Source organism: Conger conger, chromosome 5, assembly GCF_963514075.1.
Source record: "Conger conger chromosome 5, fConCon1.1, whole genome shotgun sequence".
Classification (NCBI taxonomy): domain Eukaryota; kingdom Metazoa; phylum Chordata; class Actinopteri; order Anguilliformes; family Congridae; genus Conger; species Conger conger.
The window spans coordinates 42,866,038-42,892,867 of NC_083764.1; the positions used below are offsets into that span (position 1 = coordinate 42,866,038).

The 26,830-nt window shown below is 43.9% G+C and overlaps 2 protein-coding genes across 4 annotated transcripts; one reads left to right on the top strand and one right to left on the bottom strand.

Annotated features, from left to right (window-relative positions):
* Positions 1 to 683: 683 nt before the first annotated feature.
* On the bottom strand, positions 684 to 5,262 carry mul1a (mitochondrial E3 ubiquitin protein ligase 1a). 3 transcript variants are annotated; one of them, XM_061242577.1, is made up of 5 exons: positions 5,060 to 5,262; positions 4,507 to 4,653; positions 3,829 to 3,916; positions 3,308 to 3,428; positions 684 to 2,969 (listed from the first exon to the last, which is right to left on the bottom strand). In XM_061242577.1, the coding sequence occupies exons 2-5, from the start codon at positions 4,621 to 4,623 to the stop codon at positions 2,261 to 2,263; spliced, it is 1,035 nt and encodes a 344-aa protein (XP_061098561.1). In that variant the 5' UTR covers positions 4,624 to 4,653; positions 5,060 to 5,262; the 3' UTR covers positions 684 to 2,260. The 3 variants fall into 3 exon arrangements, with proteins under 3 accessions (XP_061098561.1, XP_061098563.1, XP_061098564.1); XM_061242579.1 differs by having other exon boundaries at positions 4,829 to 5,262; XM_061242580.1 differs by having other exon boundaries at positions 5,216 to 5,257.
* A 363-nt stretch (positions 5,263 to 5,625) lies between these two features.
* On the top strand, positions 5,626 to 26,830 carry klhl24a (kelch-like family member 24a). The gene is made up of 7 exons (XM_061241933.1): positions 5,626 to 5,862; positions 8,441 to 9,404; positions 11,387 to 11,571; positions 15,077 to 15,195; positions 18,577 to 18,765; positions 21,864 to 22,052; positions 22,553 to 26,830. The coding sequence occupies exons 2-7, from the start codon at positions 8,485 to 8,487 to the stop codon at positions 22,751 to 22,753; spliced, it is 1,803 nt and encodes a 600-aa protein (XP_061097917.1). The 5' UTR covers positions 5,626 to 5,862; positions 8,441 to 8,484; the 3' UTR covers positions 22,754 to 26,830.

The window sequence follows — 26,830 nt, forward strand, 5'->3', positions numbered from 1 at the left end:
CAGGTACGTTCCTCTGATTAAGACCGAAAAAACTAAATATATGTAGCATAACTCATCACATGGGGTAGACCAATAACTTGCCTTTCCTTAACTTGTCAAAGTAAAAAAAATGTGAGATATGCTCATAGCACATAATTTAACATGGCAGAAATAACAGGGTTTCACAAAATCACAGAGCCTGAGTAATGGAGTAATGCGGTAGTTCAGGAAAAATGAGATGTTGGTGCCTCAGCAGCAGGTTCAACCAGACTTTGTTGAGTGCGACTATCCACGTGTCTTGATGCGGTCTCTTTAAGCTACATCCATTGTTTAAGCTAGCCTCCCGGCATAGTGTTGTGAAGTGCACACATTTCTAAAAGTATACTTGGCAAATACCAACCGTCCCTGATAATAACTTGACTTAGAGACAATTATCTATCTTTGTTTCAATGAGTTACCTCAGTGTGAGACAATCGAGTAATTACGTGCTTGTTGGGCTTGTTTGGGTCATTAGTTTCCCCGCTCTTGGTATCATAAAGTGGAGGTTAAGTATGAGTGCTTCATCCCTAACTACTCGTCAGACCAGTTTTAGGAGCTCTTTGAAATGCCTTTGTTTACTATCCTAATGACACTACTAAATACCCCCCCCCCGACAGACACACACACACACAAACTGTCCAAAAGACATTCCATAACGGCACACATTAGCTTTATAAGTTAGCTTTATATTTTTAATACTGAATTCTGTAAATACAGGCTTACTTCCCCATCACTGATCATATTAGTAATGTAATAATTGTGATTGTAAATAATCATAATACACACCCCTGAAGCCAATTACATTTGCACAGCTGCTCTCTTTATCTTTACTCAAACTGCTCAAGTCAGCGAATAGCCTCCTGTACTTTGCTGTGGAAGACTGCTTCATGTGGAGTTCAGATGAACCTTGGGAAATGGAGTTCAATAGCACTGAACTCAGCTGAAAGCAAACAAAGCAGCAGCTGGCTAGTCTCTACTCATATGGCTATCTACAGTATGTTGCTTGGGTAGTCTTTAAATCTAAAGACTGATCATAACATTTAAGAGACTGATTTAAACAATGTATAATTAACAGATACCTCTGAACTAAACACCAAAACACCAAACAAAAAAAACACAAAACGCAGCCTCTCTCAAGATGGCTGACTGATCTTTGACCTTATTATTAATTTATTGACAGAGAATAGGAAGCTCCAAACACCCTGTCGGATGTAGTTCAGATTATACTTCACTTATCTCTCCTGTCAGAAAGACCACTTTTTTGTGATTTGTTCAAAAGAAGCAGCGACAGTCAGAATTTCTTAATTAAGGCACCCCGTTCATATGAAGAATAAGAAAAACCGATCCATGTTTTTCTGTAGGAGGTAAAATTCCTGATTCAATTAATAGACATATACACTCAGTGACCACTTTATTAGGTATACCTGTACACCCACCTGCTCATTAATGCAAATATCTAATCAGCTAATTATGTGGCAGCAACGCAATGCATAAAAGCATGCGAACATGGTCAAGAGATTCAGTTGTTCTTCAGACCAAACATCAGAATGGGGATGAAATGTGATCTTTGGAATATGGAATGATTATTAGTACCAGAACAGACAGCGTAGTTTGAGTATCTCAGGAACTGCTGATCTCCTGGCATTTTTACACACAACAGTCTCTAGCTTATATATAATGGTTAATGAGAGATGTCTGAGGAGAATGGTGAGACTGTTTCAAGCAGACAGGAAGACAGCAGAAACTCAAATAACCACAGATTTCCCCTGCCCCCCCTTTCTGATATCCCTATCCTCCGTGTCTAACCCAAAAAAAAAGAAATTGCACTTATGATGACTATATGTTTAGAACAGCATTCCATGTGTATTTTCCGAGTTATGGATGTGATGCTTTCACTTGTGGAAGAACCTATGCACTTGTAAGTCGCTTTGGATTAAAACCGTCTGCCAAATGACAAAAATGTCAAATGTAAATGTAACAGTGGTGTGCAGAATAGCATCCAATAATGCCCAACACATCGAAACCTTGAATTGGATGGGCAGCAGAAGACCAATAAGTCCAACAAACACCGAATGGAGTGGTCACAGTGTATATATGCTTTGAAAATAAATATGTCAAAAGAATTTGATTCACATTGTCCATACACAGCAGCTGTCTGTCTACAGTAGAGGTGCAGGCAGCGTGTTGCTGTGGCACAGACCGCAGCACTGTACTGTAGTTTTCGGTGGGACGGAGGCCGAGGTCAGGCCTGGTAGAGCGGCACCACTCTTCTGATTGGCTGCCTGCAGACAGGGCAGTTGGGGTTGGGCAGGGCCTGGAAGCAGCTGAAGCAGCAGCAGACGTGGCCGCAGTCCAGGAAGACACAGCCGCGTGGCTCGCTCATGCAAATGATGCAGGCATTGGCCGTCACCACTTCATCCTCATCATCCTCGCCGGCCACCATCCTTTTGAACTCCCTGCGCAGCCTGTCCTGCTCCCTCCCGGCCTGCAGGTGGCGGTAGTACCTCCGGGCGGCCCAGAGGAGCACGGCCACTCCGGCCAGCGCGCACAGGGAGGCCAGCACCTGCCAGACGGTGGCCTGGCCCTCCTGCTCCAGACACATGGCCTCGTAGCCGGCGGGGGTGAGGAAGAACGTGGAGCCGTCGGTGGGGGGCCTGAGCTTCAGCGTGCGGTCGGCGTCCAGGATGAGCTCGCCCACGCCCGTCAGCGTGGCGCCCACCTTCACCATCTCCTCCGTCTCCAGCTGGCCCTTGGGCTTCTCGCCGCTCAGGTACTGGCCGATGATGTCCGTGAAGCCGTAGCTGGCCTGGTGGAACTTCTCGTGGACGATCTCGAGGTCCAGCCCCGAGGCCTCCAGAGGGCAGAGCACGCGCACCGCCGCCCTGTCGGCGCCCACCAGGTTAAAGGGTACGGAGCTGACGCGCTCGTGCAGGACCCTCTCGCTGTCAGTCCTGCAGGCCAGCGAGAGGGACAGGCAGGGTTAGCGCCTTTTCACCACAATACTGTTAAGCATATAGTACAGCCATTTTACCCCAAAATCCACAGTTCACAGGATTTTACCCTAAAATCCACAGTTCACAGGCCGCAAACAGCCATTTTCTTTGCGTGCAAGTCTTGACAAAAAGACTCAATTTTTTAACTTAGATGCATTCAAAATAAATTCAACAATTCAGTTCAAGCTGCAATTATGTTTTATAGGAACTGCAAAGCACCACGCTGGGCTAGCCCTTATGCGGCCTTAAAGCAGTCACAGTTACTGTCACAGACCCTGCATATTCTCAGATCCTACCAGGCCCGTGCGAGACTGTTCCACACCAGTTTGTGCTCCTTCAACACCAGCTTCTGCACCACCCCAACCGTCCCCTCCTGGAACTGGCTCCGGAGGGGCTCCCCTATAGGTTGGACTGCACCTGGGGCAAACACAGAGAATGGGGGTAAGTGCAGGTTCCTTTCATGTCAGCTTCCTCAAATTAAGCCCTTAAGGGCTCTCCAGTCTGCCAGGCAGTTTACTGCTTCTCCTTAGTCATAGCTAAAAGAATGATCCAGTAAACAGAATTAACCTGAAGACCAATTAATAAGCTTAAGTACATCATGCATTTGCCTAGTGACTTAAAATCTGATCAGTATTTAGTAAAGGTACTACTAATTTTCTTCATAAACACTATGCTATTCATGGTTTACAGTATTATTTAAATATAAATGGCTATGAGGAGAACCCCTTGGTGCAAATTCAATAAATGTAAGAATATGATCATGCAGTTTAATTCAGACCATGCAAAAACCTCAAAATACTTGCAAATAATCGCTTACCTTCAATTACAACGTATTGGAGGCATTTCCCAGGTGTAGAATTCAAAATATCAGCCAGTTTCCCATCTAATGGCAATCGAGGAGCCTCCTTTAAGCATGCACATCAACATTTAAGATGAAATAGTGTAGGTATGGAATTACTTATATTATGCCTTACAAACATTTTTATGTAGGCATATCCACAATATGATGGTGTACACTTCAGACAATTGTCTTCAATATCACAATTAAACTAAACAATAATTACAGTGCCATGCAAAAGTTTTTTTGGTCTTAAATGTTTATTTTTTTGTTTTCTGCATTGTGTCAGACCAAATTTTGGATTCCCAAACAATTAAATGTTAGATAAATGTTTGTATTTTAAATAAAGTAACATATTAAGTAATAGACCACCAGATAAAAACTTTTAGCCGCCAACTTAAAATTGAGGATGTCTGGAATTACATCTTTAGATATTTGGAAACCGTTCATTTAATTATTTTTCAAAGCATCCCTTTATGGAATGGTTTTCTATGTGCCCTGACCTTTGCACAGTACTGTATTTAATCAATATCAACTGTGGTCTCACTGACCAAAGTTAAGCGATAAAAGGCGACGTTGTCTACTTCATTGAACCACTGCATGTAATTTATGAAAAACAACGGATTCATATTCAAGAAATAGTAAGGGAACACGAACATTAAGCTTGTCCACCGTTTTCCGTTTCTTTCTGTAGATGTAGAAAAAAAGGCCAGATAGAGCCATGCTGGTCCCCAGGCACACCATTTCAACCGTCCTTATGGGAAAATCCTCCATTGTGGACTTCTAATGTCGCTTCTCAATATCCTGGATATGAGGATACAAACACAAAACAGCTATCGGTAACCTACTTTTCTAACGACGGAACTAGCTAGCTAAACAGCAAGTACCAAAAAGAAACTGAAAGTCGTAACATTCACAGCGATACATCATAATATAGATAAGTAATACACAAAATTAACAATTGAGTAATTTGACATACGGTTTTCGCCAAAACAACGTTGAGCTATGCATCGAGACCTGCTGCATGTTTGGCATGCACAACACAAAGAAAATCCCGATTATAAGGAAAACTAGCTAGGGCTCCATTTAACGCAGTTGTCAAGTATCTTTTAGCTAAACTATTACTGACGCCAGCTATATCGAGCGACCTTAGCTTGCTAGGTTAGCTAGCTATAAAGGCAATAATCCTCAAACTAGCCAGCATACTAACCTCTGCAACTGAAAACAAAACATGCTATTTCAGCTCGAAACAAACGTGAGTTTTACGCTTAGGTGGGTAAGACTATGAAGCAAATTAGCAAAAACCGACATTACTATTAGCTAGTTCACATTGATATTGGTTTGTTTACGATATATAGCTAGCTACCTCCTTAAAACATAAATGACATTCAAATCTCCGAAAGCAGGCACGTGACATCGAATACGGAAAAAAATAGATATTGTAAAATACAAAGATTATACATCAGAACAAATATTCTACTATAGTCACAACTGGTTGAAACCGGAACTTTAATATGTAAGGACGCTCTAGTTTTGTGAAAGAATTCCCGGAACTTCTCCATTTGATAGCGGAAAAGGTATGTTACATGATCTCTGTATTCATTCGGCCTGAGCGTTTTGTTTGCAAACGAAGTCTGCCACATGTTGTGTTGAGGGGCTTTGGGATATGCAGTTCATGACGCTTTTGGTTTTGGTACACCTACTTGAATGTGAAATACACCTCCCACAAGCACCCATTCACAGCTGATTGGTGTGCTTATTCGCTCGATATGATGACATATATTTTGGTGCTGCGCTAACCGTTTTTACAGTTGTCTTTGTCTTATGCGAGATTGAATATGAGGACCAACGAGCATTTATTTGTTGACGAGGAAAAAGTACTAAAACAACTAACTAACTTGAATGTGAATAAGAAACGTTTTGTTGATTAAATAGTATTAACTTTTCAATCGCAATTTAGCTGTTTTCCCTTCTTCAATAAAGCGGCTGAAACTCATACTTTTTGGTTTCAAGGTAAGAACTTTTTGTTGATGATGAGAGTTTCAAATGGTAAGGGAATACTGCATTTGCTGCAGGTAACAAAAATACTCAATTACTTGACGTTATTTGAAAGACATCAGAGTGTGCGGTTGTGTATTTTACTGACTTCAGAAGGTGACGTATAGCCAACCATGTGTTTTCTTTGTAGCTAAATATGAATAGCTACATATGTATACGTTTGTATATCACATGAACATGTAGAATACAGAACCTCTAAACAAATTATAGGCAGATGATGTTTCACTGATTTGTATATAAATGGGATGGCAGTGGACGCTGTGCTAAAACGCTTTTAGACCGATCCTCATAAAATAACGATTTGTGATTGTGCGCATAATTAAACTAGAACACGCAAGTCCACATATATCAGCGTCACGTGCATCGAAATGACAAAGGTTATTGTGTAAACGGGTGGGATGATAAAGTTAAAGCTTTCGCCTTGATTTTCCCTAATAGCGACTTTTTACCGATTGCGAAATGCATATTGTTACACAAGATAGAAGGCGAATATAGCTAATGTTAGAAAATATATAATTGATTTGCCTTGTGACGAGAGAACCGTTTGTTTAGGCTATTAGCTCGTTCAAAAAGTAGGATTATTTCACATAAAAATATCTTTAATAGCTACACGACTGTCATTGCGCATTTTGCCACGAAGTGCAACTAATTTGATACTATAGCCGAAGCAGAATGAGTTTTTCATAAAAAGGAAAACTTGGACTGGAGCCCATATTTTGTTTTGAAAGTCGGTAGGATTAAACTGGAGGCTGGAGTTTATGACAACGCTTCATCCTATCAATAGCAGCCTAATGTTATTTTTATTGTCCTTGAATTTTCATGTCTGGCTACACAGTCACACTGCTGAGTGCGAATTGAGCAAGCTAATTACTCGGTGCCAGTACTTCGCTTCTTTGTTAGGATGGAGGATTTTGTGACGTTGGCTAAAATAATAGAGTAATGTGTCAGGACATAAATTCTTTGAATAGGGATAGAGGAAATGCATTACGCAGTTACGATAGAGATATTTTGCCCGTGAGCCTGCGCACCGTATTTATTTTAAACTTTGTTTACTGGTATGACCCAGTTTGTTTACAAAGATGGGTTAAACCCTTGAAATGATATTTTAACCATGAATATGCCTACATGAGTCTCATGACACGTATTGCGTGGGTAGTTGAAGGGTAGTTGCTATCCTCGTTTGGAGGTGGGGGTATTGTTAAACAAACGAGCAGGTGTGTGTTTTGTTCCGTGTATAACGACTTTACCTGGCAGGGACAAACTGCCGGTGAACGACGAAACATATTTCAGTATCTTCTAGTTATCAATTCCAGTTTGTCCACTAAGGGGAAGTATTGCTTTGGATCTTTGACATTTTACCTTTGGAGAGCATAATCTAAAGGTACATCTGCTCTGAGCTAAACTTCATTGACCTTGAACGATGGGCTTTTAAACCGCCAAACTATTAAACCGGCGAAAGATACAGGCAGCAGCCTTGCCATATAAGTATGCCAATGTATTTATTATTCAGTATTTATATATCTAATAAATACCGAATAAAGTGCTCCGTGAGTGTATGACATGTGATGTCATGTATGACGTGATGATATATATATATATATATATATATATATATATACACACACACTCACACACTCGCGCGCACACACACACACACACACACACACACACGCACTTTTGAGTGTTTGTCAAACTTTTGACTGATGAGGTCAGAGAGCAGGGTTGAGTGATGTATTTGAAGTATGTACAGTATAGGCTATAATTTTCTAATGTCTTTTCTATCAATGAAAAATTTCTGCCAAATTGCGAACTCCTCCTCCTATGAAAAAAACACCAGAGTGGCACCCTATATTACTTTTAAGTAGCACCGGGTCTGCCTTAATAACAATAATAATAATAATAATAATATGGGCTCTTTGTTTACAGGAAGTTGTAGAAAATATTGTGTAATCTTTTATCTTGGTTAACCCTCTTAGCTCAAGAACATAAACCACACAGCAGAAGACTCTTGCACAACCCTTCCCTGTTTTCATTTTTAAAGCAAACCTGACCTTTTCTACAAATGTTCAGTCACTGTGGGGCACTGTTGTTTTCAAACTGATATGACTAGAGGAGATTTTTTTGACATAGCTAAAGTCATGCTCTGAACAGTCTACAAGTTTTTTTTCTTATTTTTTTTTCTTAGAAGCAGTACACATGTGACCTCATAGCTTTTGCCTTTTTGTATTTTTGCCTTCAACATTTTTTACAATAAATATCTCATAAATCTGTCTCATAAATATGTTTTAATACAAAAATACTGTCAAATTATGAAAAAATGCAAAATGTAAAAGTTGAATCTGCTTGGAGCCCATTCACATTGGAATGTTTGAAGCTCAATATCTCAAAAAGATAGAATCTTATAATTCTGAGCTCACTCTTATGAACATTACTCTTTCCCTGGGCTGTACCCTCAACAAGTGGCCATACTTTTAATCACCTTGGAGTAAAGAGTGCATTTGTGACCAGTTCTGTTGTTATCTTGTGCTCACAGGCGGTGACAGTTAGAGGCAGCGTAAGGTGACGCAGCACGCAGCCATGGTGTTGATCCTGGGCCGGCGGCTCAACCGCGAGGACTCGGCTGTCCGGGACTCCCCGGCGGTCAAGCGCAAGGTGTTGGACGTGGACCCCAAGGTCCTTAACAGCCACGACGTCTTCGACTTCTCCTCCGGCTCCAGCCACGCCGAGGGGGTCCTCCAGGTCTTCAACGAGTTCCGCGACAGCCGCCTCTTCACCGACGTCATCATCAGCGTGCAGGGCCGGCAGTTCCCCTGCCACCGCGCCGTGCTGTCGGCCTGCAGCAGCTACTTCCGCGCCATGTTCTGCAACGACCACCGCGAGAGCCGCGAGATGCTGGTGGAGATCAACGGCATCCTGTCCGAGGCCATGGACAGCTTCCTGCAGTACGTCTACACGGGCAAGGCCAAGATCACCACGGACAACGTGCAGTTCATCTTCGAGACCTCCAGCCTCTTCCAGATCTCGGCGCTCCGCGACGCCTGCGCCAAGTTCCTGGAGGACCAGCTGGACCCGTGCAACTGCCTGGGCATGCAGCGCTTCGCCGACGCGCACTCCCTGAAGCAGCTGGCCAGCCGCTGCCGCGCCTACGCCATGCAGAACTTCCCCGATGTGGCCCAGCACGAGGAGTTCCTGGAGCTGAAGCGCGAGGAGCTGGAGGAGCACATCGCCAGCGACGAGCTGGTCATCGGCAAGGAGGAGATGGTGTTCGAGGCGGTGATGCGCTGGGTCTACCACGACATGGAGGGCCGCCGGCCCATGCTGAAGGAACTGCTCCACCACGTGCGCCTGCCCCTCCTGCACCCCAACTACTTTGTGCAGACGGTGGAGGGCGACCACCTGATCCAGAACGCCCCCGAGTGCTACCAGCTCCTCCACGAGGCCCGCCGATACCACGTCCTGGGCAACGAGATGATGTCGCCCAGAACCCGGCCTCGCAGGTACGCTGGCGGTCTGCGGTTTCCTGGCAAGTGGTCTGGTTAAAAAAAAGTGACTGTCATAATGCCTTTGCTGAATGTATGTCTCCCAGTGTATGAGATTGCCTCCCAGAGTGCCTTCCCATTAGGGAGTTTTTTCTCACCATTTTTTAAGGGTTTTTTGCCCCACTGGGGAGTTTTGTATCTTGTGTCCTTGCTATTTTGGAGGTTCAGGCCTGGTGTTTGCCTTTCTGTTACTCTGTAAATCATCTGTGTGACAGTCTTCTGTAAAAATACAAGTAAAATTGAATTGAATTGAACTATACCTCAATAGACTTTCCAAAACCAAGAATCTGAGGCCAGTCTCATCTCCTCATCGCCTGTAGAATGGAGTGTTTGTGGTTGTGAACTACTTCCAAGGTTTCTGACAGCCAGAAAAGTTGTTCACCAGTTCAGGGTTTCCCTGTCCAATGTACAGTAACACTGAGCGATGACTCATTCATATACAGACACTCATTTTTTGAAGGGATTACCAATTACCATTTTGAGGATTAGCTGCCCATGTATATCAAAACCATCAAACAATCTTTCTTCTTTGATATTTCCTTCACCCAAACCCTGTTTTGATTGGCTGTTGTAGGAGAACAATAGCCACCCACAGAGCACATCACAAAACAGGAAGAAAAACAGGAGAGTTTGTGATCCGAACTAATCCACCAACTGACTGCAGATTTGAGCAGACTGTCTCAGACATGACAACACTTTCATCAATGTGTTTGTGAAGAGCGGGGGGTTGTTTTCAGAAACAAACTTCATACACGGCAGAGCAATTTGGTGATCATTAAAATGTAAGGTTCTGTCCCAAGTTGACTATATTAGCAAGGCATGTGGGTGCAAATCCGCCTCATAACCGTCCCGTCTCAGGAAGAAAAAAAACTTTCGGATGAAAGAAGACTTTGATAAGCCTCAGGAAGCAGGCTGTCTCCTCTGTGTCTGTGCTTTAACTTGGGTGCTGTGAGGTAATTCAGACACAGAACAGGAACAAACTAATTTTCTTGGGAGCCGTTGATTGACATCAGATATAGGATGTTTGTATGCCCAGAATTCTTGGAACACCAGCTGACCCTCCAGCCAGATCAGTATCTTATCTTACTGACTTTGGTTATTTCCACAGAAGTAGGAAATAAACTCTTGGAACGCTATCCCTGTTTTTTTGCCTGTGTTATCTTGTTGTGTGCTTTGTGTTTGCGTGTATGGTGGTTGTGTACAGCTTTTGCATCAGTCTCCTGGGGCAGGAAGGGTTAAGTAGCGTACAGAAAGGTGTCAGGTTGCAGGGGGGTGCCATTGTGTGCTGTACAGTGTCAGTATCCAGGCAGAACGGCGAGGTTGGCTCCTGTCTGCATGTCCTGAGGGCTTTTTGTTATCCTGAGCACTTGTTCGTTTAATTCCTGCCCTGTGCCTGCCTGGCCCCTTTAGCCAACAAAAACTACTGAAAAAAACGGCCAGTGCAGGGTCCATGTTGACATTTCTATCTGTTTTTTAAAGGCCTATTAAAATGACAGTTCATTGACATTTGCCAAGAGTGTTTTTCCCAATATGTAAGACATAAATATAAATAAATAATAGCTTGGTAGTAAAATATGATTACCCATGCTTATCTTGAAGCATTATTTTGTTTGTCATTCTGCTATTTATTTATATTTATGTCTTCTATATTGTGGAAAACACTCATGCGATTCCGCTCTATATAAGATATAAATATAAATACGATTGCCTGGCAATCAAATATTATTACCCCTGCTTATATCGAAGCTTTCTTTGGTGCGTCAGACATGCTATTTTGCTTGAATGAAGCAATAATAACACATGTATAGATCATAAACAACGTGATGTCATGGAAAGTATAAAGTGGCATAGGTGGACCTTGCTGTAGCAGTATGTAGCCATACCTTCTGTTTGTGACGCATGCATGTTGTCTAACCTGCCTGTTCTCCTTTGCCCTTTAGGTCCACGGGCTTCTCTGAGGTCATTGTGGTGGTTGGAGGGTGCGAGAGAGTTGGAGGGTTCAACCTGCCCTACACGGAGTGTTACGACCCAGTGACCGGGGACTGGAAGTCACTGGCCAAGCTACCAGAGTTTACCAAATCCGAGTATGCTGTCTGTGCCCTCAGGAACGATATTCTGGTCTCAGGTAATCACAGGCTGACATGTACCGACATTACATGAAAAACATTACTGTGTCTTAAGGTTTAATACTCCTTTGTGAGGCCGTATACTCATTTTGTTATGCTAATGGTTTGTGTTGGCCTCACTGCAGAGCATTTTAAAATAGAAGGAAAACTTTAAAGGGCATCTGGCTGAAAGCAGGGTCAGTGCCTGGGTACGACTTACTTTTGGCCGGCTCTTGCGTCTTATTGGCTGACAGGCCGGGCACGGCAGCTTTTTATAACCTCCTGACCGGAGCACTGTAGATGGAGGGAGGAGAATGTGCGCTGAATGTGGTGTTTATTTCCTTTCCGAAACCATATGTGTCACGTGTGTGCCTAGGCAGTCAAGCTGCCTTTTACGAGTCCCAGCCAGTGTGTCTCGCTCATTTCCTCACTCTGTTTTTCCAAATATTTCACTGCTTCTTTCTTACTCTCCCTCCCTCTTTACCTCTTATTTAACTTTTTACCCCCCCCCCCCATCTATCTCTCAATCAGCTGTTAAAGAGTGGATTTGGAAAAATGCCATGTTTGGTAATAACATTTGAAACTTTTTTGACACAGGAAGACTGCCTTGTTGATCTCTTAACTGCTACGTAAACTGATAAAGAAAGTCTTATACGTGTGGGAGAGTCGGGGAGAAGGAGAGAAAGAGAGACTGTAAGATAGGAAAGGGTGTGGGGGAGGGAGAGAGAGCAAAGTCTGCCTTTCGGGAGGGGGGGGGGGTGCAGAAGTGTTTACATTCTCCCTGTGCCAAGTTCTCACGTGACTTCAGGCTCTCTGCCAGAACTTCCTTAGAAAGTCAACCCCTCCCCCTTTGTCTCTCTCTCCCTGTTGTTTTCTTTCCATCCTTCGTGTCCCCTCTCTCTCCCTCTCGCTCTCTCTCTCTCTCCCCTCCCGCTTCCCTTTCCCCAGCCCCTAGCCCCCCTCCACTGCACACGTGCACAGGGTCTGGCAGGCGTCCAGCGCTGCTTTTCTGAGTGCAGCTGTGAGCAGCACAGGGTCAGAGAGGCTAAAATACTGGTCACCTCCAGCAAACAGCGTCCATCAGTCATTCTGCAACACCAGGGGGACTGCACAAACCCACACTTTTAACCCTGGTGTGGCGTCTACTATAGCTCTCACTCCCTCCCACATGAGACAGTATGCTTCTATTTTCCTGATGTGTATTCTTGTTCATACATAGTCAACAATTTATCATTTACAAATTAAAGTGTCTATCCTTTGGAGAAAGAAGACTGCCTAGAGACATGTAACCGTTGTCTGATGCGGTAATATTGAGCAACGTAAAAGACCAAATTTTAGAGACGCTTTCGCATTCAGCTTGCACCGTTCTGCACATGTGTATCATCAAATTAGAGTGGTGGGAATGTCACACCTGACTCCACCAGTGGAGAACAGAATAGCGGAGCTATTTAAGAGGGCAAACACATTGAATCGATATTGCTACAAAGTGAGAACATATGAAATATACGAGAGAAAGAGAGAGATGAGAGAAGGAGGGGGGACTGAGCAGCCATTACGGCTCTGATACAGCGGCAGGAGGTTTGATAAGGGTCTGCACATGTACTGATAAACGGAAGGTAAATGGTGGAACTGTATGTCGCATTCCAACAGCTACCTCTTGAAGAGTGTGGAATGGAATTTCAGAACCTTTCGGAGTGCCTCCTCGTCCTCTTCCTCCTACTCCGACTCTGGAGTGTTTATGTCGGCATGATTAAGTATCCTTAGACTTCTGTCAAGGAGCTCACCCACACCATATGCTACTGGTTACAAATCCTTATTTATTTTCTTGGTTGACATCCCTGTTCTAGGAACTTTCATACGTGGCATGATGTTCTACATGTTCTCCATATTTCTGAGTGAACAGTGAAGCAATTCAGATTAGGGACTTTGCTTGTACCCCACACAGAGTTTTAAACCTACCACTTTCTGGTTAGGGGTGCAGTTTGTTCTTTACTTTGGCACATGTTCTGGGCTTTGGGCTTGCCTGGTGTATGGGCACTGTGGTATGAATTACGGCCATGTTGATCTTTGAGGACTGCCTCTCAGTCATTCTGTCTTTTGACCTCAATGGTTATTCAAGCATGTATTTACGTTCCTGTCGAACCTCCATAAAAAAAAGCCTTCATTTTTGAACCGAGCTTTCTGTGCTCTGTGGAAATGGAGGGAAGAATTAAGAGGTACTTGGAATTGCTCTGTGAGGAACCACAGTTGGTAACTGGGTGTTCTTTCGATATTCCGGTGCCATTCTTTGTGGCATAATGGCAGCACGGAAAAAATACTACAAGTGTCAGCTGGGTGTCCGGGTCTCTTTTACAGAGAGGGAACGCGTAGATGTGATCCCAGGGGAATTGTGTCAATGCCTGCCAGGAACGTGTCAGGGAAATGATGTAACCTGATTGGCATGGATGAGTGTGGTGATCATTGCCAGATCTGAAAAAGGGCTGCTTTTCATTGAGTTCAGTTATGTAGGCCAGTAGAAGGGGGAATATCACTTCCTTCCATTGTTTGACTTGGAGAGCCGTTGAAGCATTTGCATGCCTTCTTGTTTTTTTTGTTGTTGCTTCCTGTTCTTGGTGTTTTGAAATGCACTGTGAGAACAGGGGTTCGTACCTAAAATACAATTTTTTTTCAGAGGTTAAAATAAGAGAACAAAAGAACAGAAAACAGAAGTGAAGCATGGTTGTGGTCAAAAAACGGTTGCATTCATATGAAAAGCAATGCCATATCTGATGTTTGTAAACCGCAGGTTGGAACAATGTGCAACAAATGGAAGCTTTTTAAGGGTGATTCCTTACTAAGGCCAGTGACAGTGTGGCATTTCTAATACATTAGCTCTAATACATTACGACTGTTTGAATACGTTAAGAAGCAGCCAGGGGCTCTTGTAATTCGTCTTAACACAGTATCGGCAAAGGGACAGTTGGCCATCCGCTTAGCACATGTTTTATGTGTCAGTGCGGTAGCTCTTTGCTCTCTGAGATGGCTCTTTGTCTGAACCTCGTGTGTCAGGGTTTCCTTTCCTCGTCATTTGAGGATACCAGATAGCGGGCATCCCGAGTGAAGAGTATTCTACTCTTTCTGTAGAAGCAGAGTCCTCTGCTTTTCCAAAGACCTGGAGAAATGTTTCAAGGTTTTGTGTGAGATGGGCTGTCAATCGGGAACAAGAGCGAGGGATGAGACACCGAGGTATAAGCAACAAAGTTGTCATCTGGGTCATATCCCTTCACAAGCTGGGTATACTAGCTCTACTTGCTGAATGAGGTGACGGTTATAGTGCCTAAGGAGAAAGGCTTTCTTCAGTTGAGGCTCCATTGACAATGGTCAGGCAGTTCATGTTCATCGCACAAATGGAAGTTTCCCGAGAGTTCTGACTGTGGATAACCACCCAGCGTCAGGTTGGCGGGTGTAACCAGGAAGTGTCCCTAAGGAAAACACAGACACCTGGTAAACGTGTTTGTGTTTGCGCTTGCGCTTGTGTCGTTTCAGGTGGCCGGATCAACAGCCGGGATGTGTGGATGTACAACTCCCAGCTCAACCTGTGGATTCGCGTAGCCTCCCTCAACAAAGGCAGGTGGCGTCACAAGATGGCCGTCCTTCTAGGAAAGGTAAACCGTCTCTTCCACTCTTTGACCTGCACCGGGATGTAAAAAAACACAGTTATTGTTTTGGAAGCAGCTGGTCACACAATCGTTTTTGCTGCAGCTGCAGAAAGTTGCCCTAGGAATGATAGAACCCCTCCCAAATCTCTCTCTGACTCACTCGCTGTGTAGCTGCCCAAACATAAGTAACACTGGTGCTGACTTTGGCCTGGAGCTCCGTGGGGCCTTACGTAATCACCAGAGGAAGGTCCAGCGGTCAGAAAGTAAACGTCCTGCCATGTGTTACTTCCTCCCATGAACTCAGTCAGCTGATTTCACTTAGTAGATCTACCTCCTGGCTGAAGAATTGATAAAAATACTGGGGAGGACTTTGGACCTGGATTTTTACAGCTCTGATAATCACCCATGGCAATGCCCAGGAAGTGAGCTGGATATTCTGAACCTTATCGTCTAATAACAGCTCATCTAGTCAATCACAGGTTACAATCCCAGGCCTTCAGGCTGTCTATGCCTGCTGCTCCAGTCCTACAGGAACTGTGAAAAGAAGCAGCATCTCAACTTTAAGAAAATAAAAAGTTTTATGGATGCTTGTTAAGCATCTGAGCAACTCACAGGTGATTAATAATACTCATAATACTAAACTGAGTGTATTCAGATTCAAAGTGCTTTCCACTGAGGACAGTGTAATAAAAACAAAGAAACATATAATAATAGGTATAGTCTAGTGATGAATGGGACTAAACTGTAGTAGCTTCTTTAGGTAATGCCATTAGGATTGTAGCTTAATTAGTCACACAATACATTCTTAAAGAATGTAAATGTCTTCATTGCCTAAGCAACTATTCTGTTTTAGTTTAAGCTGAAACAATGCTGTGTACGGAAAGTGCAATGGTCCATTCAATTTAAGGTAAAGGCACATCACTCTGTGTGTGTGTATGTGTGTGTGTGTGCTAATGCGACTGTATGTGCAAAAGTGTTATAAGTTCAGTATGTCCCTTCAAAAATAGATATATGATAAATGCTGAAATCCAGAATTATATATTCAGTGACCACTTTATTTGTTAGACCTGTACACCAGCTGATAATGCAAATATCTTATCAGCCAATCATGTGGCAGCAACTCAATGCATTACAGTATTTCAGAAATTGTTGATCTCCTGGGACTTTCACGCACAACAGTCTCTAGAGATTACAAAGAATGGTGGAAAAAAAACAAAAAGACCCAGTGCGCGGTAGTTTGGTGGGTGAAAATGCCTTGTTAATGAGAGAGGTCAGAGGAGGATGGCCAGACTGTTCCATGCTGACAGGAAGGTGAGCGTAACATTTAGATGCATTTGTCATTTTGAGTAAGTGTATGCATATTTATATCCCCTACTTCTGTATGGTGGTGAAAAGGCAGATTGTAATTGGGTCGGACATTCGGGACACAGGACACAGTTCCTGGAAACATATTTGTAAAGCCTCAGAGAGAGTTCTGTTTAAGCCCCCCCCCCACTTCCTGTGTTTATATAGACATAAATAGTTGGGCTTTTGTTTTTGTTTATTTCATCCAAGTGCATTGGGGCTATGGGGTCATTTCCCTTTTTCATTTTTTTGTGTTTAGAGTGGAATCATCAAGAAGGGAGCATATACAAGTATCTGTGCATTTCATGTCACAATAAAAAGACTAAAATAAATTTTTCATTTTTTTAATGAAATAGACAAATTCTCTGCTTACTTATCAATAATCTCAAAAGGAAAAATGCAGGAAGTGATAATGAATTAAAACGTGCACCCCTCTGTTCAGTTGCACTTCCTGTTAGACTGGTTTCCCGTCATGTAGGCTGACGGCCTGTTTGCTGCGGTGGTAAACTGGTTATTTGGACTGCTGTGGTCGTCATGTGAGCCGGGAGAGAGGGGGGGAACAGGGATGTGAACGCGCGCCTGGGGCCTGTTCTCCGATAACAATGAGTCTCTATGGCGGGAGCGCGGGGTATTGTGTTCGGTTCCTTCTGCACCCTGCTGCTTTGTTCTTAGCGTGTGGCTCTCATGGCAACGTGGCTGTTGACTAGGCTCGTGCTCGTGTCCCCGCAGAGCAACAGGGAGGGCTAGCCGTGTCGTCTGGACGCTGAGAAATTTCACCAGGTTATTTGACCTTTAGAAAACAAAGCTACAGCGCAGTAAATATGGGCGTTGACCAGGTGTGCCTCTACATTTAGACCCCTGTCTACCCCATGGTGACATCACAACCAATTCTCATTGGCTCATGAGAGAGTTTTCATAGTGACGTCGGTGTAATGCCCTATTTGACCTAGTGTTCGTTCAGCAAAAGCAGTCATTATGTCTGTCACATTTTTAAATGGGTCCTATGGAAAACTGGTTATTTCTGTGCTATGCGCACTCTTTAAATGAAAAGAACGTCACATGTAAAGATAGCATTGCTATGAGGTGGCTGCCAGGTGTAAAGCCCATATTTAACTCCTGTTCCATGTAAACATGGTAATTTGAGTCTAATTAGTGCATCACGCTAGCTCTATAGCAAACCTGTTTGGCCAGTTTATCTGTTGTTGTGAAGGGAAAAAGGACGTGTAAAAATAGATGATGTGTGGCACAGGCCGTAGGGTGGCCTTAACGTGGGCCCTGTGTGATCCCCCCGTGCGGTTAGGGGTACAGTCGCCGCCATGCCACCTCCTGAGCTGTCAGCTCCTCTATCAGTCACCCTCTCGCCTTTCTCCCAAAAATACTAAATAATTTATAAATGGCTGCATTCCAGATCATTTTAGTTTGCTGCACCCATATCGAAACCATATGTCAATGTTAAGGTGGGGATTGAATTAATGGACAGTAAAAGAGCCAAGTGGAGAGTCCTTATACCATTACATTACATTACATGGCATTTAGCAGACGCTCTTATCCAGAGCGACGTACAATGAAGTGCAAATCAAACACAAGTACAAAGTGCGAAGAGGACCTGAGAGGACAGTACAGTTCCGAGTCCTGGTGTAAACACAGATAATCAGAACCCTTGAAGAATACAATCAACATACCATAAGAAACAAGACAGAGAGGATGGATAAATTAGATGCTTGTACCAGCAGATCTGTTGAGCCTGATCGGAGGTGAGGGGCTGGCTTTCATGTAGCTGGATCTCACAAACAGAGCTCGAGTGCCACGGTGAGGCAAGACTGTCCATTCTTTCCATGAGGAGAAGGTCACGGATTTAATGCGCAGCTGTTTTCCATCCGTTCCGGGTGTGCTGGCCCGCTGCTGTTCCCTAAGCCGTGGATGTGTGGAACGACCAGAGACTGTGTACCAGTGTGCTCCCGTTTGTATCTGCGCATGTGTTATGTACTGATTTTTACTGACCACAATGTGTGTGTATCTGTGTGTGTGTGTGTGTGTGTACAGGTGTATGCCGTGGGAGGCTACGACGGGCAGAGTCGCCTGAGCAGCGTGGAGTGCTACGACTCCTTCTCCAACCGCTGGACGGAGGTGGCTCCCCTGAAGGAGGCGGTCAGCTCCCCAGCTGTGGCCAGCTGTGCCGGCAAGCTGTTCGTCATCGGGGGCGGGCCGGACGACAACACCTGCTCAGACAAGGTGAGAGAGCGAGAGGCCGAGCCACTGTGTGTTTCTGCACGCCCCTATTTACACAGTGTTCCACAGAAAGGGTCACACCAGTCCCCGGCATCGAGTGGGGCCAGGTCGAGATTAAAGGAAGAGCGGCCTGGATAAGGAGGAAGCATTGCCTTTGGCTTTTTCGGTTGGTGTGAAGGCTGTGGATGTTAGTGAGGCCTTTCAGGTCTCCAAACACTGCCCTGGATGGTAAAAGAAACTTCTAGAGCAAAGTGCATGGTCAGCCACAAATAGGTCCCTATTGGCATTTCCTAACTGCCACTCACTGGATGGGCTTTTTGGATATAACAATTTGTGCTTTTCTAGGATAAGCACCATACCCTATTTCCTAAAGCCTTCAGAAGTTCAAAAGGCTTTGCGTTTTCAAGTTTAAATTGTAAAATATATTTAGAGACACGAACAACAGGTTTTCCGTTGTAAACACTGACGTTAACAGCACGAGTGAAGGCAAGGCCCAACGATTCCTGGGTAAAACAATAATGATGAGTCTCGATGAGTCAGACTCAACAAACAATGAATCATCCAGCATTATTAATTGTTAATAGAGAGGTGTGAGCAGAAATGGAGGTCCTCACGTGGCTGCCTTTAAGTGAAACGTGGGCTCTCGTAAGTCACGCGCAGACACGGTAAAATCACCTTGAATTATTTCAAATTATTATTTGATCTATTCATTTTGGGGTGATTCAAGTGACAGCAAGTGATTCAAGTGACAGAACAAACAAAAAAAAGTCAATGAAATTATCTTGTGAACCTCAGCCAGCTTAGAAGCTAGCCCGTCCTGTGGTTTCAAGGTATTGGGATCCTATGTAACTAGAGCGGCGAGATTCTTTCAAAACTGTTACTGGCAGACACCCAGCACCTGTTCTCAGCGTCTCCAAGTCCGTCTCCTTGACTTGGCAGCAGGGAGATGAGATGGCCGTGGATAGCAGAAGGCTTTTTCCTGTCGGGGAGGGGGGGCTGGGTGTTTTTATACACTACAGTAAAAGCCAGGCCACCCCAGCTGCTCTTATTATACTCCAGTGACCTCCCCAACAGCTCTGCCCCCAGGCAAGCGTGTTATAGAGCTCCATGCCTGGCAGGCACTGACCTGGTTTGGACTGTATGTTGTGTTAGCAGAGCTTGACTAGGATACTTTCCAGACCCTTCTCCTTTGTTGACAGGGGAGTGTAGGATGTAGCTGTGTTTTGTATCCTCCCCTCATAGATCCATATAAATTACATTACATTACATTACAGTCATTTAGCAGACGCTCTTATCCAGAGCGACGTACAATAAAGTGCAAATCAGAACCAGGGACAAGTGCCTTGAAGACCCTCCAGGAAAGTACAGTTCCAAGTCCTAAATTGATCACATGAACCTGAACCCTTTAAGAATACATTTCTTAAATTTCCAAGTCGCATACCATGATTGGCAGCTAGAATACCCCCGAATTCTAAAATAATTATACACATTCGCATGAGCCAAAAGAAAGCCTTCAAGTACCTTAATGGGATTTCTCTGGAAATCACTTCTCATCCTTCTCATACTATTATATATTTGTTTGTATACAATAGCTTCTTTCAAAGCTTTTATTTGAAGTTTCCCTGGAAGTATGTCGTTTTATAACTATTGTTTAGATGTACGACACACGCACACGAGATGTCCATTAGATTGAATTACGAAGCTGACGTGCAACTGCTCTCATGCAGTGAATTTCCAGGAACTTCTGAGGTTGCCACATTGTCTCTCAGGTTTTCGTTCGATTTTAATCTCCAGGATTCACGTTCCGCTTTTGAGCTGGCTCCTTTTGTCGTACTCCCCCCCCCCCCCCCCCACACACGAAGGACTCGTTTGAAGAAGGAACTCTGTACGCGATTGGCAGTATGTGACGCCAGTGTGGCTTGGGAGAAGGCACTTCTGGGTCAACGGATTCCTGTTATTTTATCGCAGGAATGCGAAACTTGGATCGCTGTCACGTATCGTCCACTGAAACAAGGGGGCCGGTTGTGAGCCCTAGGTGTACTGTTACACAGCACTTTGTCTGTCAGCACTGGAGATCTCGCCGGAGCTCAAACCACGCACGGCGTGCTGTTTTGGCACGTGCCAGAGGCAGTGAATTTTAATGAGCTCCTGGTTATCGCAGTACCGGAGGCCATGCTCTTCTGAAGAATTCCTCAGGAATCGTCACAACACCCCAACAATCAATCACAACAATTTTCATCATCCTCCTTTGGAGTTAAGAACTGTGAAAAACAGCTGTCACTAGGAGACATAACAATGGTCGCTTCAGCTGGGTGCAGGTTAAAAGTAACTGCCACCTCTATCGTACTGATAGCAGAACTCTACGCAGCATATGGCAGCTGCTGCTGAGAAAAGATACTCAACTTCATAGGCATCTTGTGATTTAGAAGACCATTAATAATCTTATATATGTTAGTCGTACATTTAATTATTTTTCTCTTTGCATTCTAAAATATACAAATATAAAATTGACTGTGGGTGAGTCTGAGAATAGGATCTGGAAATAATGGAGATCATCACACAGCCTATAGGGCTAAGGTGCTTGATCTGGAAGTTTGGTGGTTCAAGCCTCAGTGTAGCCACAAAACGCAGCTCAGTGCAGCTGTTGGGCCCTTGAGCAAGCACTTAACCCCACATTGCTCCAGACTAATCAACTGTAAGTCGCTTTGGTTAAAAGGGTTTGCTAAATAACTAATGTAATCACATGTACAGTCACTTGCTCATGGAGGGGCTAATACAGGGATCATCAAATTAGGGTCCTCGAGGTCTGAGAATTGCTGGTTTTCCACCCTCCCTTTACTTGGGAGTCAGGTGTGAAGATACTGTGGCCCACACTAAAGTCTAGCACTAATTGTTCAGCTAATTACCTGAGAGAAAAGAAAACCAGGGCTGGATTTGGATTTGAGGTCCAGATTTGTTGATTGGTGGGCTACTTCATTCTATATGTCCACTTGGGGCACTAAAGAACCGTACCTGTTCAGTCCTTGTTCTAGGGTACCCTTTTGTGTGCTGTGATTCCCAGTGTGTAACCCAGTGTTCTCTCCTTCACCTCTCATCCCAAGGTCCAATGCTACGATCCCGAGACCAACGCCTGGCTCCTGAGGGCCAATATCCCCATTGCCAAACGCTGCATCACTGCCGTGTCCCTCAACAATCTCATCTACGTGGCCGGAGGCCTCACTAAATCCATCTTCTGCTATGACCCTGTGGAGGACTACTGGATGCACGTGGTGCACACCTTCAGCAAGCAGGTGTGGGGGCTGTGCGTGTAGACCTGGTGTACTCGCCCATTCTGTGCAGTTAGCAGTTTCAATCGATATAGGTGACGTTATTATGACCTTTGTGTTTTTACCAGCATAGTACAACGGCTTGCATTAGGACAGAGGAAACAGAAGTCAATGAGGATATTTATATTTATTTAAGTGGCTCTGCTTCCCTCTGTCTCTGCTTCTCTCCCCTGTTTCCCTCTCTATCTCTCTCCCTCTTTATCCCTCCCTCCTTCTCTCTTCCTCTCTCCCTCCCTCCTTCTCTCTTCCTCTCTCTATCCCCCCTCTCTCTCTCCCACTCTCTCCATCTTCCCTCTCACTCTCCCTCCCTCTCTCTCCCTCCCTCCTTCTCCCTCCATCCGTCTCCCTCTCCCTCCCTCTCTCCCTCCCTCTCTCCCTCCTTCTCCCTCTCTCCATCTCCCTCCCTCTCTCTCACTCTCTCTCGCTCTCTCTCTCTCTCTCTCCCCCTCTCTCGCTCTTCACAGGAGAGCTGTGGCATGTCCGTGTGCAATGGGAAGATCTTCATCCTGGGGGGGAGGGGGGAGACCGGGGAGGCCTCGGACACCATCCTGTGCTACGACCCCTCCACCGGCATCATCACGGGCGTGGCCGCCATGCCCCGGCCCATCTCCTACCACGGCTGCGTCACCATCCACCGCTACAACGAGAAGTTCCACCGGTCCTGACCCCCCAGGCCTGCTCCCAGGGTGGAGGAGATGAGCTGAGCCACGTGTAGCATTCTTGTGTGTCTCGCCACCATTTCAGATCACAGAATATGGACAGAATCAAAGGTTCACACAGTACTTCACAGTACAGTTCACACATGGCTGGGTACATTTGAGTACTCCCCAAACCTTAACGCAACAAATTCTTATCTTTTTATCAAATAAATATATATGATTAGATATAAAGTCCAAAACATATTTACAGCACGTTTAATGTATATATTTACAAGTTCATTCTACTACATATTGTGAAAGAAAAAACTATTCTTTTTTGTTTTTTGCGTTCTACCAAACGTGTACCTTTTTGTGCATTGAACAGCTCAAAAGCCATTAATATGGGAGCTTTAAAAAAAAAAAAGAAAGAATTGACAGCCTAATAAATTCTATTCGTCTCATGTGTGATTCCATTGTTACGATGTGCACAGTGGAAACAAACATTTATTAGCTCATACATTTCTCAAGTATGGCTTGACCCAGAATGAAGAAACCGCGCAGAACGTGAACGAAAAGGACGTGTTAAAACTGGTAGCAGTCTTTGGAAATGTGCGCAGTCGCGATCATCCCAGAAAACAACGCATTCCCACCCCGTGATGAAATCTTTACCGCATTTCATGGCAGTGATCCTCCCCATCTTTCCGGCGAAGAGCATTTATCTGGTGAAATGATGGCGAGGTGCGGGAGTCTACGTGAGGGCCCTGATTCTGTCCCTGTCCTGTGATCTGAGATTTGAGATGCTTCATTACCCCATTCTCCCCTCCCTGCCATGTGGCTGCTTCGTCATTCATCCAGTTATTATTGTCGTTTTCTATTTTGCTAAGCACATACTACAATTTTTTACTGTGTTTTAAATATAATGCGCGTTTCTTTTAAATGTCGGCGTCCGTGGCGTGTTTTGCTTTGACAGCAAGAGAGAGAGAGAGAGCGAGAGAAAGGGGAGGGTTTGAGAGAGAACGAGACATTCTACATTATAGTGTAAGTTTTTTTGTGTCGAATCTTTTTGTACAGTATGTAGCGATTCGGGTGAGATTTGATGTGGTCACGCATATCCCCAAAGTAGATAAGGGGACAGGGGAGGGTAAAATATAGGCATATGAAAACCTACTCGAGCAAACGGAAGAGCCATCTGTGTAACACGAAGACACCTGTGTTCAAGGTAGAGGAATAGCAGCAACAAACACCTTCAAACCACAACACTGTTTGTTTATCCCTCCACCTTCTCTGTAAACGCGCTGACGTTGAAATGCCATTGGCTGTGAGAACCAATTTTCTACCAATGAGCTTGAATTATTGTACAGCTATACGATGTTTTGGTACAGAGTGCCAGCCTGTCAACTAAATATTTTGAATCCCAAATTTAAGGACTATTAATGCAGGCAAAGGGTGAGTCAACATGTCAGTGAGCCTTTTTCAATGATAGGAAGGGATTTACAGTGGTCTTGTAACAAGGTTTTAACACAAAAATCTTACCTATTGTACCTTTAAAAGGCATGCTTTTCTTAATGTTGGCTCACTCCAGTGTGGTTTCTCCTCTTTGTTCAGGTAACATAGCTTTGGGTAACCAAAGAAACCTCTTGTGCCTTATGAGAGCTCAGGGCTGTTGGGAAGATGGTGCAGGCATTACATGCACTGCACAGAAAGCCTGTCTTAAGTGTTTTAGTCTTGTAATGAGACTTAAAATCTTATTTTTCTTCTCTGATGTTGAAAATATTAGTTTCTTTTAAGTTACTGTTTGCTTGACAAGGGACGTTTTCTTACCCCATTGGCAAATCTTGAAATTGATAAAACTTTCTTGTAACCAAAAAAGTTAGAAAAATAAGATTTTAAGTGTAAATATAAGACTAAAATACTTGTTGAGAGTTGGTTATTATTTGGTTTTTGCAGTGTAAATACAATTTGACTGTTTACATGGTGGGACATAGCAAGAGCTCTGAGTGAACATTTCCCGATAACCCCGGTCAGTGAATGTGGCCTGTTCTCACCTGCATTCAGTGAACTTTATGAGGCTGTGAATAGGCTCTTTTTTAAATAATTTCTTTCCCTGGGTTTTGAGCTGGTGATTCTTGATTACAGTCGTTGCTCAGTCTTTAAGTGTGCATGTTCTTTCCATTTTGTAACGTAACAAAGAGCCCCAATCTGTGCACTTTTGTTGCCGTTTATATTTTAAGATAATATCACAATGTAAATATTTTGTATTCTTTCTTTTTTTCTTTTTTTTTTTACTGTATCAGTAAATGCTCATGGTTTTCGTGTGGCAAGATGTGTGAATCCTGTCAGCACCTCCAACTGGCCACCGCATCCCACACTTGAGGGAGATTTGAGCTTGGACACCCCCTGTTGGAAAATGGCAGCCAATCAGCTACATAACCACTGCATCAGGGGGTCACAGGGCAAATTACATGAGTACAGATATGAGAGGGAGTGCTTAGCTGATTTATGTGCTTCAATGATCGACAGGTTGTGTCAAAACCCGGAGTTGAGTCTCCTTTACTTTTCTGAATGTATCTGACTGTACGGAGTATATTCAGGAAAGTGTTCCTCATTTTTCTGTATTGTCAGGGATGTGAAAATGCTAAGAGAATGCACAGAATTTGAAATCATTCTCATTCTAATACTAAACAAGGTGTGGAAATTCACACCGTTTGGTAAGATGCGTGCAGAGAACATCTCTTGAGTGGTGAGCAGACAGGCTTGTAAGAATGTGACAGAGTGTCTGTGTGTTTAGTCCTATTTACACTAGTGGCTAAATGATATGTCCTAATCTTTTTTTGTATATATATTTTATTTGCATTATTTTCATGGTTGTGTTTACTGTGGTCTTCTATAAGTTTATTTTTTGCTATTATTACTATTGTTTTTGATTCATGTTGGGTTATTACTTATATTTTGTTGGGTTGTGACAATTTTTGAGCCCTATGTTTTGTTTTGGTGGGCCACATATCTAGGCTGATTCTATTGAGGGACTGGTCGCACAGGACATGGATTGAGAAGGTGGTGGGGTGTAATACAATATGGAACATTTATATCTACTGGTCAACAGTTCTGACAGTCTGGTATTTAGGAGTGAGTTGATAGTGTTACTGCCAACACCACACCTGCCCCCACAATCTGACTTCAAGAGTGTGCCAAGAATGAGCCTTCTCTTGTAATCCATGTTCACTGTATCCCGGGGAACTCTTTATGGCCTCTTGTTATCCAAAACAATGTAATTCTGTGTACAGTCTGACCATTAATCCAGTGTGTCCTTCCTTTCTGTTGCTAATGCTGTATTTATACGAGTTTGTCTGGTGTATGTGTGCGAATGTGACTCGTGTAGAAATTCCTACAGATAGATTTGTGGATTCAGATCGTTCTGTCAGAATTCCTGGAAAGAAATATGGGGAAATGATGTAGGAAATAAGTCTCGTAGGACTCATGTGGTGGAAAAACTATTTTTTGTCTTCCGAGACTTGGGGATTTTTTTTGTAAAACTTGGTTCTAGAAAGTGCCTTTGATTGTTTGTGGAGGCACCGTGATATTGGGAGAAGAACTGGGCCTCTCCTGGAGGAGTGGAAAAAAAGAGGGACAATGTGAGGGCGGCTCTGGAATGCTAGAAGATTCCGTTACAGAATGGTGGAAAGACTGCCAGTGGAGACAGGCCTGTTGAAACAACACTCACTGTCTGAGGAAGCATAGCCATTGTGACATCAGTGGGCATGATGACTGGAGTGACCCAGATTGGAGGATTCTGGGAGAAGTGGGCGGGGCGAGCTGCATGGCTTGCAGATGTAGCCTCGTTGTTTTTTTGCCCCAGCATAGGCGATCTTCCTGATCCAGGAGAGGAGGGGAAGCCGTGGCTCCATTAAAAAAATTTATTAACATTTTGCATCAATTATTAAGCCAGTATTAGACATGTGGCTGTGTATCTGTATGTCTGAGGTCTTAACTTGTTCCCCTCAACCAGCTACTTTTAAAAATGACTGTGTGAGTGGTAGGCTATATTTTTAATGCCTGTACTCATAGCTATATTATTGATGCCTTAATAAATTTTCTTTATGTAAA